General features: G+C 35.9%; 1 protein-coding gene across 3 annotated transcripts in view; it reads left to right on the top strand.

The window, feature by feature from the left end:
• Positions 1–14,155, top strand: part of APLF (aprataxin and PNKP like factor) — a 93,481-nt gene that overhangs the window by 12,964 nt on the left and 66,362 nt on the right. For all 3 annotated transcript variants that reach the window (XM_060117254.1, XM_060117253.1, XM_060117252.1), the window contains exon 2: positions 3,942–4,013. In XM_060117254.1, the coding sequence (XP_059973237.1) occupies positions 3,942–4,013 (72 nt within the window). The remainder of the gene's footprint in view (positions 1–3,941; positions 4,014–14,155) is intronic.

Genomic DNA, 14,155 nt, shown 5'->3' on the forward strand with positions numbered 1-14,155 from the left:
TTTTTGTGGTTCTCGCTCCCTGTCTTCTCTCTTCCTCCGAATTGCCACTTAAATTCTGTTCCAGCATAGATCCTGACGCTTCATCCACATTTGGCATTTCTTTCCCCTCTTACATGTAAATTAAAGTTAGTGGTAATCTGTCTCCTAGTTGTGCTTTAGATGTGGAAAATAGGTGGTTTTATTTGCTGTATCTGTTGATCTCTGATTTTTTGGAGGATGTGTGGTGTGATTAGAAGTGAGGTGGCTACAATTACTTGGTAGGACACTGGAATTCCTCTATTTTAACTACTTCTATGGTTTTCTAAGATGCGAAATATCTGACTTTCAAATGAAGTTTTTGTTTAAACCTGGTGACTCTTGATAATCAGTAAGTTAACTCAGATAAGCCTTTAGTACCTTGCGAAGGATGTTATGCCATTCGTCCTACTCCCAGCAGTCTCTAGCTAGTGTACTCCTTTGAGCCTTTATGTTTCTTTGTTTTTCTACAGCCTTTTTCTTTCCACCTGCAGACCAACATCATTGTTAATGCACTGACTACTAAACCCTATGCACTTTATTATCTGCTGTGAATAGACAGCTGGGAATTCAGATAACTCATCTCATTAGACTTGGGTGTGATCTTAGAATAAACAGGACCACGTGAAAGCCTGAAGGCCTCTTGGAGCTTTATTTAGGGCTTGAGTTTTCTTAGAATTTGCTATTTGCTTAATAAATAGCCATTCTTCCTTATTTCCAGTTTTTTAGTATGTTTTAGTTTAGACAGTCAGGCTGATGTTAAATCATCTAAAAATAATATTTTACATAATGATAATGAGGGAAGCAGTACAGTACCAAGAGCAAAGATGTCTTTAGAATCACAAATCCTGGTCCTGCTGCTTATTGGCTGTGTAACTTTAAGTAGTTTAAGTAGTTGCTTAACTTCTCTGTACTTCCATTTCTCACCTGAAAAATAAAGAAAGTAGTATCTTCCACAGGTTTTGTGAAGATGAAAAAAGATATATGTGATAAATATAGAACAGTGCCTTGGTCTTGATAAATAATTGCCATTACAGTTAGTATGTTAATAAGAATGTATGAATATTTACTCTGCACAAGGAGCAGTGATTGCTGTTACATAGAGCAGGTCATCAGATCTTTAGGATCTGTTTGTAACCTTACCCACTTCTCACCATCCACATCCTGAAATTCAAATAAGCTTTAATGATAATTTGTTAAATCTCTAAACTTTCCATTGAAAAAGCATAAATTATTATTTTGTAACTTATTTATTATTTAGAGGTGTGGTTTAAAAGGGACAGGTATAGCTAAATGCCTGAATGATGTTAATTTCAAAGACTCTTTAAAACACTTTTGTGGGTGCTATAGAAATGCACAGCTTGTGATGAAATTACATTGTTGAGGAAACATGTGTCCACTAGAGGTCACATTATACTTTTATATTATTGCTTCCTGCAAAAATATGGTTTGAAAAAGAAAGAAACCCAAGCCGGACTATTACAGGAACCATCCTTATATGTCATGGTTTTATATTGGACAGTTTCTTACTCTGTTGGTTAGAAAATCAATTTGTATTATTGAAGTTAACAATGAGATATTACTCTCCAAGTTATAAATAGAAACTTCTTACTCCTCACCACAGAATAATTTGCAGTTCTTGAAACTACTTCTGAATGATTACGTGTAGGCGTAGAGTAATATATGACTGTTTTTCTCAGGTATTTATTTTTGTTAATAAGTATGGATTTGGAGTCCTACCTGCTTGAAGAGTGACCTACACAAGCAACTTAAATTCTCTGGACTTTCAGCTTCCAAATATGTAAAATGTGAATAATAGCTATGACAGTATTAGGGTGAAGCTCAATATTTAAGTGAAAGTTCTATGCAAATGATAAAATCTGTGCAAATGGTAAAGTGGATTATTAGATAACTGCTGTTTGGGGCCCACTAAGGCACATTATGGGAAGAATATAGGAACCTCCAAATTTCTATCCTCTCTTTTCTGATTGAATAGGCTACTAGTTTATATTTAATTTTCTGAAATAGCCATTGTGGCTAATAGTGGATATATTTTAAATAGGCTGCCTTTAAGATATTTTATTTTAGAAAATGTTCTAAAAATCAACTGTAGCTGTGCGGAATATTCACTATGTGGAACCTATTCCACTGTGATGCTTGATGTTACTGTTTTTATATAGTCACAGCCTTAAGTGTGGAATTAGTCGTTGGCTAAAAAAATGAGTACTGATTCCTGGAAGTTTCATATATTTGCAAGTTTTTGTAGAACTTAATGGGTTTACTTGAATTTAGGCTTTGCTACAGTCTGCTTTTTCTGATAATTTTGGTCCTGGTGTGGATAAGGTCAGAGATGAAGTGATAGATACTAAGGTAATGAAGAGGTAGGCTGGATAATTATGGTGCTAAGTAAAATTGGTGATTAAAATGTTTTCATTACATAAAGTCACAAATTACAAAGGTAATCTTAACTGTTCTGTTAATAGCCATGCAAGGAAGCCTTGATTGGCAATTTCAACATTGAAAGTGCAAACGATTTTTTTTTTTAATTGTGGAGAGGGGAGGTAGAAAGTGCAGAAGTGAAGGTTGCAATTTATTTTTATTATTATTATTATTATTATTTATTTTTTTTATTTATTTATTTTTTTTTTTCTGTACGCGGGCCTCTCACTGTTGTGGCCTCTCCTGTTGCGGAGCACAGGCTCCGGACGCGCAGGCTCAGCGGCCATGGCTCACGGGCCTAGCTGCTCTGCGGCATGTGGGATCTTCCCGGACCGGGGCACGAACCTGCATCCCCTGCATCGGCAGGCGGACTCTCAACCACTGCGCCACCAGGGAAGCCCAATTTTTTAAAATATTTATTTATGGGCTTCCCTGGTGGCGCAGTGGTTGAGAGTCCGCCTGCCGATGCAGGGGACATGGGTTCGTGCCCTGGTCTGGGAAGAACCCACATGCCGCGGAGCGGCTATGCCCGTGAGCCATGGCCACTCGGCCTGCGTGTCCGGAGCCTGTGCTCTGCAATGGGAGAGGCCACAACAGTGAGAGGCCCGCATACTGCAAAAAAATAATAATAATAATAATTTATTTATTTGGTTGCACCAGGTCTTAGTTGCGGCAGGCAGGCTCCTTGGTTGTGGCATGTGAACTCTTAGTTGCGGCATGTATATGGGATCTAGTTCCCTGACCAGGGATTGAACCCAGGCCCCCTGCATTAGGAGCGTGGAGTCTTATCCACTGCGCCACCAGGGAAGTCCCCAATTTTTAAACTTTGGTGTGCGGAAGTGATTGTGGGGGTAAGTAGAACAGTGTTGGCTCAAAACAGGAAGAAAATATATAATTAAAAATTTTTTCTTCACTGTAAATACTTGGTTTTCACTGCTCCCTCTCCTACCTTCCTGTTCTCTTAACTACTGCTAATGGCCCTGAGCTCAAACGCAGGTCTGCCTGACCTGCGTCTGCTTGACCCCAAAGCTTGTAGTCTTACCTTTTACATTTACCAGACTACTGGTTTTTGAGACCTTCTGTCATTATAACATAACTTATCTTATCTGTATTAGGAATGCTTCCTGATAAGTACATATTATATAGATTTTTTTCTCATTTTATGAATTTTATTGATAAGAATCCCCACTAAATGTCTGTCTTGAATGGAAACCATCATGAAAGGTTTTGGGATCTGTTAGTTTCCAACCTTGAGTCTCTGCTTCACTGTTTATTTTTCTGTGACTTTGGGCAGGTCCCTTAATCTCTGAGTTGTTTCGTTATTTGTTCAGTAAGGACAGTCATTTCAATATACAGTTGTTGAATGAATAATAGATTTCATATCGAGCCTAATGATTTCAGAAACATTGCTGTGGGGTTTGTTGTTGTTGTTATTGTTTTTTAGGCAGGTGTCTGTGTTTGAAATTTTAATTTTTTTTCTCCTGTAGATAACAGATAAGAGAGTGTCCAGAAGACATGCCATTCTTGAAGTGGTGGGTGGTCAGCTTCGAATCAAACCGGTAAATATGTTGTTAGTGATTTATTTTAACATTTTCTCTCTCACGTGTTTCCAGCTCCTGATTGGAGGGGCTTATTTTTAAGGTTATGAAAATAGGGAATTAATGTCGAAATATGTTTTTCTTATTGCCAGAAGATAATTGGGAGATAAAGATCTAAACTATTTAAGCTACTTTTTTTTCCCATAGGCAGTGCTACATTTATGTAGTTAGAATCTTAATGAAAGGTGACTACCAGTTCATGTGTACATTATGATTTTGTTCATGAGTAAGTATTACAAATAAGATTCTATAAGAAAGTCCATAACTGTGTAATGGTTGGCTTTTGGGGGATGGGTTAGCAGCCAAAGTCACTTAAGTGTTATAGGCTTGTTTCAATAGATTTCTGTACCTAGAGTATTTTCCAAATTGGCTTAATAGAGATGCTTAATTGGAGTCATGTCTATACTTGGATGAAAAGTATTCAGGTGTATTTTGAACTTCTGTGACTATTTAAAAGAGTATCGATAATATAAAATAAACATACTTAAAGGTGATTTTATTAATGGAAAATTCTTTCTTCAGGTTAAACTTTATCCCTTATGAAGTGGGTCAGATTTCTGTATGGGTGTTTAACAATGTTCAAACAAAGAAGACACCTTTTAGAAAACATTCTTTACCTTGCTTGGTCTTTAATTAGATTGTGTTGATATAAGTCAACAAGTGTCTTTTGAGCACCAAACTGTGGTAGATACAAAATTAGAAGTTAGAGCAAAAATTCCACATTAGATTATAGACTTTTAAAACTAACATTTGGGATGGTAACATTTTATTTAAACTATACCTTTGTTTATATTTATCTTTTAAATATTGTTTAGTATAATTTTATGAACTTTTAGTAAGTGACCTTATACACATGGGAAAAAGGTAAGTGTTTTTACCCTTTTCTTGGTACTATTATTTTTGACAACTTAGAATGTCTAATTCTACGTAGTCAGCAAGTTGTTAAATGAGAATTAGAACTCAGGTTCTTTGAACCCTCTGCAGTATATATTTTTTTTCATCACATTTTCCAAGTCAGGATTCTTTTGCCATGTTCTCTTCTTCAAAAAAAATTCTTGAAGTTAAAACTAATTGTTTCAACTTATCTTCACAAAACGTTTTAGTGCCTTCAGTTGAGTAGAACTTTAGAACTGAAAGCAATCTTAGATTCAGGCTTTTGTATGTGGGAATTTGATTTGGGCCAGAGCTGGCATTGCCTATAAATGGAGAAGAGAAGTTTTTATCAGTAAATGGTACTGGGACGGTTTGTTGTTTGTTTGGGCAAAAAAATAAAAAAAAATAATTAGACCTCTACCTCAAACCATACACAAAAATCAATTCCAGATAGATTAATGTGAAAGTCGAAACTGTAAAACTGTTAGAAGATAACGTAGGATAAAACCTTTATGACCTTAGAGTAGGGAAAGGTTTTTAAATAAGATATAAAAAGCAGAAACTGTAAAAGAAAGATTGAAAAAAAGCCAGTTACATTAAAATTAAGAACCTTTGCTGATCAAAAGACACTATAATGAAAATGAAAAATACAACAGGGAGAAGATACGTAAAACACATATAATTGACAAAGGAATGATATCCAAAATTTATAGCAAATGCTTTCAGTCAATGAGAAGAAGATAATCCAATAGAAAAATGGGCTGAAGATTTGAGTGGCACATTGCAGAAGTGGAAACCTGACTGGCTAGTAAACATGAAAAGCAGGTGCTCAGCCTTCTTATTAGATGGAGAAATAAATGAGACCACAATGAGATATGATTCCACGCCCAACAGATTGGCAAAAATGAAAAGTCTAACAATTTCAAGTGTTGGGGGAGCAGTAGAACAAGTGGAATAGTTATGAGCAGTGGCTGGGAGCTTAGATGGTGCAGCCACTTTGGAAAATAGCTTGACACTATTTCCTAAAGATGAAGGCTTGTATTCCCTGCAAGCAGACCTCATGCACACACAGGTACCAATAGATATGTACAAGAGCCTGAAGAGCAAAATTGTTTATATGATAGCAAAACACTAGAAGCAACATAAATTTCCACCAACAGTAAAATCAATAAATATATTGTGATATATTCATTTAATGAAATGTAGTACAACAGTGAAGATACATTACTGTGAAAGCTGAAAAAGCATGGATTAAAATCAGGAACATAATAATGATGGAAGCAAGCATTGGAAGAATATTTACAGCATGGCTTCATTTATGTAAGATTAAAAATCCTACGAAGTAAACAATATATTCAGGGTCATAAACATAGGTGGTGAAACCATAAAAAAAATCAAGGAAGTGATAAACACAAAAATCAGGATAATTACATCTGAGGAAACTGAGAAGAGAGTGGTTAGGTAAAGACTCACTGGTAACATCAAAGGTAATGGTAATATTCTTAAACTGGGTGGTGGGTCCACACATAATATCTTACGTGTATTATGTCTCTAAAAAATTATTATGGAATATTTATAACATGAAAAAAGGGTAAAGAATAGTACAGTATATTGCAGTTATTTCTGTAATGCCGAACTACCAAACATTGGAAGACATAAAAAATGTTTTTTTAAGGAAATGTGCAGTTCTAGTACTAGAATTTGATTGCTCTTTTAGAAAAATATTTAATTGGGTTTTGAATTTTATTCCAAGAATTATGAAATTCACATTATATTAGTTGAAGGAAAGCTGCTTGGACTTAGTGATATACGTATGGGTTCTTTGCTTTATGTAATGCTTGATTTCTTGTTTATATTAATATAGTTTCAATAAAATACCCATCCCCCTGAAATAGATTTATTTATTTAATCAGCATCTTATTGTAGCTGCACCTTCAAGGTGCAATTTAGAGAAGTTTAGAGGAATTCTAACACTGACTTTGTTAATGGAAGCTTAAGATTAGAAATAATGAGTATGAGATGGACAAATAACTTCCAGTTTATTCATTTTATCATAATGTGTGCTAAATATCACTTATTCTCTGTTCTAGTCAATCACAAATTATTTGATCTGCTAAAGCAAATTATATATACAACTGTAATAAAGTGTTGAGAGAGAAGTTTTAGTTTAAAAAACTTTGTAAAATTATATAAATAAATATAGCAGATATTTTGTTTTGATGATCCCTTCTGTATGCTGTATACTCCACTTTAAGCAATTAAATCTTTTTTTCCTTTCCCTCAAATTAGAAATCTAAGTAAATAAAAAAGTAGCTTTGACAATGATAGATGAATGCAATTAGGGCAGTAACTAATTTGGACTTTTAAATTGGATGAATTTGTCTTTTTTTCCTGCTCTAATACTTCCCTTTAGAAAAGGCTCTAGCTCTTAGCAATTCTTGGAAATAGTGCATGAAGAGATAATATTAGCTCGTGGGGAGATGATGTTAGCTTTTTTGTGTGTCGTTTAAATTTGATGTACAGTCTGGTATCAGCAGGGAGAAAATGCATTCTAAAGGCAAAATGATGATGTTCTTTGTAAATGACTGTATCACCAGTGGTTACTTATGTCATCAGGGTGAATTCATAGCTGTCAATGCTTTTATTTCATTTTAATAAAAACTTACTCTTTGGTTCTTGGATGATTGAGAGAGTAGTTCTGAACTGTGTATAAATTGTAAAAGATACGTATTTTTTGCTATTGATTCTCAAAATATGCGGCTTTGGGTGATTGTATCTTTTCTATTGCACAATGAAATTTCTGAGTTGTGATTGTTTTGCTTCCCATGAAATTATGGGTACACTTGTAAAATAGCTATAAAATACTAAAATAGCTTTTCCACAACTCATTTTGTTTAAAAAAAAATGCTTTCCAAATTAAAAAAACACAAAATATGAGGAGCTCTTTTTTTCAGTATACATCAATCTTTGTTTAATATTTAATGATAATTCCAATAGAAAGCTATAGAAAATTTATTTGTATTTTAGTTCTAGTCCTTCAGGGATAATGCATCCTTTGCACCATTTCTTTTTTTTTTTTAACATCTTTATTGGAGTATAATTGCTTTACAATGGTGTGTTAGTTTCTGCTATATAACAAAGTGAATCAGTTATACATATTCATATATCCCCATATCTCTTCCCTCTTGCATCTCCCTCCCTCCCACCCTCCCTATCTCACCCCTCTAGGTGGTCACAAAGCACCGAGCTGATCTCCCTGTGCTATGAGGCTGCTTCCCACTAGCTATCGGTTTTACGTTTGGTAGTGTATATATGTCCATGCCACACTCTCACTTTGTCCTAGCTTACCCTTCCCCCTTCCTGTATCCTCAAGTCCATTCTCTAGTAGGTCTGCATCTTTATTCCGGTCTTGCCCCTAGGTTCTTCTGACCATTTTTTTTTCTTTTTTTCTTTCCCTTTTTTTTTTTTTTTTTAGATTCCATATATATTTGTTACCATACGGTATTTGTTTTTCTCTTTCTGACTTACTTCACTCTGTATGACAGACTCTAGGTCCATCCATCTCACTACAGATAACTCAGTTTTGTTCCTTTTTATGGCTGAGTAATATTCCATTGTATATATGTGCCACATCTTCTTTATCCATTCATCTGTTGATGGACATTTAGGTTGCTTCCATGTGCTGGCTATTGTAAATAGAGCTGTAATGAACATTGTGGTACATAGCTTTTTTTGAATTATGGTTTTCTCAGGGTATATGCCCAGTAGTGGGATTGCTGGGTCACATGGTAGTTCTATTTTTAGTTTTTTTTTTTTTTTTTTTTTGCGGTATGCAGGCCTCTCACTGTTGTGGCCTCCCCCGTTGCGGAGCACAGGCTCCGGATGCGCAGGCTCCGGACGCACAGGCTCAGCGGCCATGGCTCACGGGCCCAGCCGCTCCGCGGCATATGGGATCCTCCCAGACCGGGGCACGAACCCGTATCCCCTGCATCGGCAGGCGGACTCTCAACCACTTGCGCCACCAGGGAGGCCCTATTTTTAGTTTTTTAAGGAACCTTCATACTGTTCTCCATAGTGGCTATATCAATTTACGTTCCCACCAACAGTGCAAGTGTGTTCCATTTTCTCCACACCCTCTCCAGCATTTATTGTTTCTAGATTTTTTGATGATGGCCATTCTGACTGGTGTGTGGTGATACCTCATTGTAGTTTTGATTTGCATTTCTTTAATGGTTAGTGTTGTTGAGCATCCTTTCATGTGTTTTTGGCAGTCTGTGTATCTTCTTTGGAGAAATGTCTCTTTAGGTCTTCTGCTCATTTTTGGATTGGGTTGTTTGTTTTTTTGATATTGAGCTTCATGAGCTGATTGTAAATTATGGAGATTAATCCTTTGTCAGTGCTTCACTTGCAAATATTTTCTCCCATTCTGAGGGTTGTCTTTTGGTCTTGTTTATGGTTTCCTTTGCTGTGCAAAAGCTTTTAAGTTTCATTAGGTCCCATTTGTTTATTTTTGTTTTTATTTCCATTTCTCTAGGAGGTGGGTCAAAAAGGATCTTGCTGTGAATTATGTCATAGAGTGTTCTGCCTATGTTTTCCTTTAAGAGTTTGATGGTGTCTGGCCTTACATTTAGGTCTTTAATCCATTTTGAGTTTATTTTTGTGCATGGTGTTAGGGAGTGTTGTAATTTCATTCTTTTACATATAGCTGTCCAGTTTTCCCAGCACCATTTACTGAAGAGGCTCTCTTTTCTCCATTATATATTCTTGCCTCCTTTATCAAAAATAAGGTGACCATATGTGCGTGGGTTTATCTCTGGGCTTTCTATCCGGTTCCATTGATCTATCTTTCTGTTTTTGTGCCAGTACCATACTGTCTTGATTATTGTAGCTTTGTAGTATAGTCTGAAGTCAGGAAGCCTGATTCCTCCAGCTCCGTTTTTCTTTCACAAGATTGCTTTGGCTATTTGGGGTCTTTTGTGTTTCCATACAAATTGTGAAATTTTTTGTTCTAGTTCTGTGAAAAATGCCAGTGGTAGTTTGATAGGGATTGCATTGAATCTGTAGATTGCTTTGGGTAGTATAGTCATTTTCACAATGTTGATTCTTCTAATCCAAGAACATGGTATATCTCTCCATCTGTTTATATCATCTTTAATTTCTTTTATCAGTGTCTTATAATTTTCTGCATACAGGTCTTTTGTCTCCTTATGTAGGTTTATTCCTAGGTATTTTATTCTTTTGTTGCAGTCGTAAATGGGAGTGTTTCCTTACTTTCTCTTTCAGATTTTTCATCATTAGTGTATAGGAATGCAAGAAATTTCTTGCATTAATTTGTATCCTGCGACTTTACCAAATTCATTGATTAGCTCTAGTAGTTTTCTGGTAGCATCTTTAGGATTCTCTATGTATAGTATCATGTCATCTGTAAACAGTGACACCTTTACTTCTTCTTTTCCAATTTGGATTCCTTTTATTTCTCTTTCTTCTCTGATTGCTGTGGCTAAAACCTCCAAAACTATGTTGAATAATAGTGGTGATAGTGGACAACCTTGTCTTTTTCCTGATCTTGGGGGAAATGGTTTCAGTTTGTCACCATTGAAAATGATGTTGGCTGTGAGTTTGTCATATATGGCCTTTATTATGTTGAGGTAAGTTCCCTCTATGCCTACTTTCTGGAGGGTTTTTATCATAAATGGGTGTTGAATTTTGTCAAAAGCTTTTCCTGCATCTATTGAGATGATCATATCGTTTTTCCTCCTTCAATTCATTAATATGGTTATCACATTGACTGATTTGTGTATATTGAAGAATCCTTGAATTCCTGGGATAAACTCCACTTGATCATGGTGTATGATCCTTTTAATGTCCTGTTGGATTCTGTTTGCTAGTATTTTGTTGAGGGTTTTTTCATCGATGTTCGTCAGTGATATTGGCCTGTAATTTTCTTTCTTTGTGATATCTTTGTCTAGTTTTGGTGTTAGGGTGATGGTGGCCTTGTAGAATGAGTTTGGTAGTGTTCCCCCCTCTGCTATATTTTGGAAGAGTTTGCGAAGGGTAGGTGTTAGCTCTTCTCTAAATGTTTGATAGAATTTGCCTGTGAAGCTATCTGGTCCTCAGCTTTTGTTTGTTGGAAGATTTTTTAATTACAGTTTCAATTTCAGTGCTTGTGATTGGTCTGTTTATATTTTCTATTTCTTCCTGGTTCAGTCTCAGAAAGTTGTGCTTTTCTAAGAATTTGTCGATTTTTTCCAGTTGTCCATTTTAGGCTTATAGTTGGTTGAAGTAATGTCTCATGATCCTTTGTATATCTGCAGTGTCAGTTGTTACTTCTCCTTTTTCATTTCTAATTCTATTGATTTGAGTCTTCTCCCTTTTTTTCTTGATGAGTCTGGCTAATGGTTTATCAATTTGGTTTATCTTCTCAAAGAACGAGCTTTTAGTTTTATTGATCTTTGCAGTTGTTTCCTTCATTTCTTTTTCCTTTATTTCTGATCTGATTGTTAAGATTTCTTTCCTTCTGCTACCTTTGGGGTTTTTTTTGTTGTTGTTGTTCCTCTTTCTCTAATTGCTTTAGGTGTAAGGTTAGGTTGTTTATTGGAGATGTTTCTTGAGGTAGGATTGTGTTGCTATGAATGTCCCTCTTAAAACTGCTTTTGCTGCATCCCATAGGTTTTGGGTCTTCGTGTTTTCATTGTCATTTGTCTCTAGGTATGTTTTGATTTCCTCTTTGATTTCTTCAGTGTTCTCTTGGTTATTTAGTAGTGTATTGTTTAGCTTCCACGTGTTTGTATTTTATACAGATTTTTTCCTGTAATTGATATCTAGTCTTATAGCATTGCGGTCAGAAAAGATACTTGATATGATTTCAATTTTCTTTAATTTACCAAGGCATGATTTGTGACCCAAGATATGATCTATCCTGGAGAATGTTCCATGAGCACTTGAGAAGAAAGTGTATTTTGTTGTTTTTGGATGGAATGTCCTATAAATATCAATTAAGTCCATCTTGTTTAATGTATCATTTAAAGCTTGTGTTTCCTTATTTATTTTCATTTTAGATGATCTGTCCATTGGTGAAAGTGGGGTGTTAAAGTCCCGTACTATGATTGTGTTATTGTCGATTTCCCCTTTTATGGCTGTTAGTATTTGCCTTATGTATTGAGGTGCTCCTATGTTGGGTGCATAAATATTTAGAATTGTTATATTGTCATCTTGGATTGATCACTTGATCATTATGCAGTGTCCCTCTTTGTCTCTTGTAATAACCTTTATTTTAAAGTCTATTTTGTCTGATATGAGAATTGCTACTCCAGCTTTCTTTTGATTTCCATTTGCATGGAGTATCTTTTTCCATCCTCTCACTTTCAGTCTCTATGTGTCCCTCTTCTGAATTGGGTCTCTTGTAGACAGCATCTATACGGGTCTTGTTTTTGTATCCATTCAGCCAGTCTTTTGGTTGGAGCATTTAATCCATTTACATTTAAGGTAGTTATCAATATGTGTGTTCCTGTTACCATTTTCTTAATTGTTTTGGGTTTGTTTTTGTAGGTCTTTTCCTTCTCTTGTGTTTCCTGCCTGGAGAAGTTCTTTTAGCATTTTTTGTAAAGCTGGTTTGGTGGTGTGGAATTCTCTTGGCTTTTGCTTTTCTATAAAGGTTTTAATTCCTCTGTTGAATCTGAATGAGATCCTTGCTGGGTAGAGTAATCTTAGCTGTAGGTTTTTCACTTTCATCACTTTCCATATGTCCTGCCACTCCTTTTTGGCTTGCAGAGTTTCTGCTGAAAGATCAGCTGTTAACCTTATGGGGATTCCCTTGTATGTTATTTGTTGTTTTTCCCTTACTGCTTTTAATATTTTTTCTTTGTATTTAATTTTTGATAGTTTGATTAATATGTGTCTTTGCATGTTTCTCCTTGGATTTGTCCTCTATGGGAGTCTCTGTGCTTCATGGACTTGTTAACTATTTCCTTTCCCATATTAGGGAAGTTTCAACTATAATCTCTTCAAATATTTTCTCAGTCCCTTTCTTTTTCTCTTCTTCTTCTGGGACCCCTATAATTCAAATGTTGGTGCATTTAGTGTTGTCCCAGAGGTCTCTGAGGCTGTCCTCAATTCTTTTCATTCTTTTTTCTTTATTCTGCTCTGTGGTAGTTATTTCCACTGTTTTATCTTCCAGGTCACTTACCGTTTTTCTGCCTCAGTTATTCTGCTATTGATTCCTTCTAGAGAATTTTTAAATAAATTTAAATAAATTTCATTTATTGTGTTGTTCATCATTGTTTTTTGCTCTGTAGTTCTTCTAGGTCTTTGTTAAACGTTTTTTGTATTTTCTCCATTGTATTTCCAAGATTTTGGATAATTTTTACTATCATTACTCTGAATACTTTTTCAGGTAGACTGCCTATTTCCTCTTCATTTGTTTGGTCTGGTGGGTTTTTACCTTGCTCCTTGACCTGCTGTGTATTTCTCTGTCTTCTCATTTTGCTTACCTTACTGTGTTTATGGTCTCCTTTTCACAGCCTGCAGGTTCGTAGTTCCTCTTGTTTTTGGTGTCTGCCCATAGTGGCTAAGGTTGGTTCAGTGGCTTGTGTAGGCTTCCTGGTGGAAGGGACTAGTGCCTGTGTTCTGGTGGGTGAGGCTGGATCTTGTCTCTCTGGTGGGCAGGACCGCGTCCAGTGGTGTGTTTTGGGGTATCTGTACCTTATTATGATTTTAGACAGCCTCTCTGCTAATGGGTGGGTTGTGTTCCTGTCTTGCTAGTTGTTTGGCATAGGGTGTCCAGCAATGCAGCTTGCTGGTCGTTGAGTGGAGCTGGGTTTTAGTGTTGAGATGGAGATCTCTGAGAGAGGTTTTGCTGTTTGATATTACGTGGGGCTGGGAGGTCTCTGGTCGACCAATGTGCTGAACTTGGCTCTGCCACCTCAGAGGCCCAGGCCTGACACCTGGCCGGAGCACAGGAAGGAAGGAAGGAAGGAAGGGAGGGAGGGAGCGAGTGAGGGAGGAAGGAAGGAATAAAATAAAGATATTAAAATAAGACATTTTTTCATTATTAAAAATAAAAATTTTAAAGTAATAAAAAAAAGAAAGAAGAGTGCAAGCAAACCAAAAAGCAAATCCACCAATGATAACAAGTGCTTAAAACTATACAAAAAACAAAACAAAACAAAAACAGAGAAAACCCTAGGACAAATGGTACAAGCAAAGCTATACAGACAAAATCACACTAAGGA

Source organism: Mesoplodon densirostris, chromosome 14 (assembly GCF_025265405.1).
Source record: "Mesoplodon densirostris isolate mMesDen1 chromosome 14, mMesDen1 primary haplotype, whole genome shotgun sequence".
Classification (NCBI taxonomy): domain Eukaryota; kingdom Metazoa; phylum Chordata; class Mammalia; order Artiodactyla; family Ziphiidae; genus Mesoplodon; species Mesoplodon densirostris.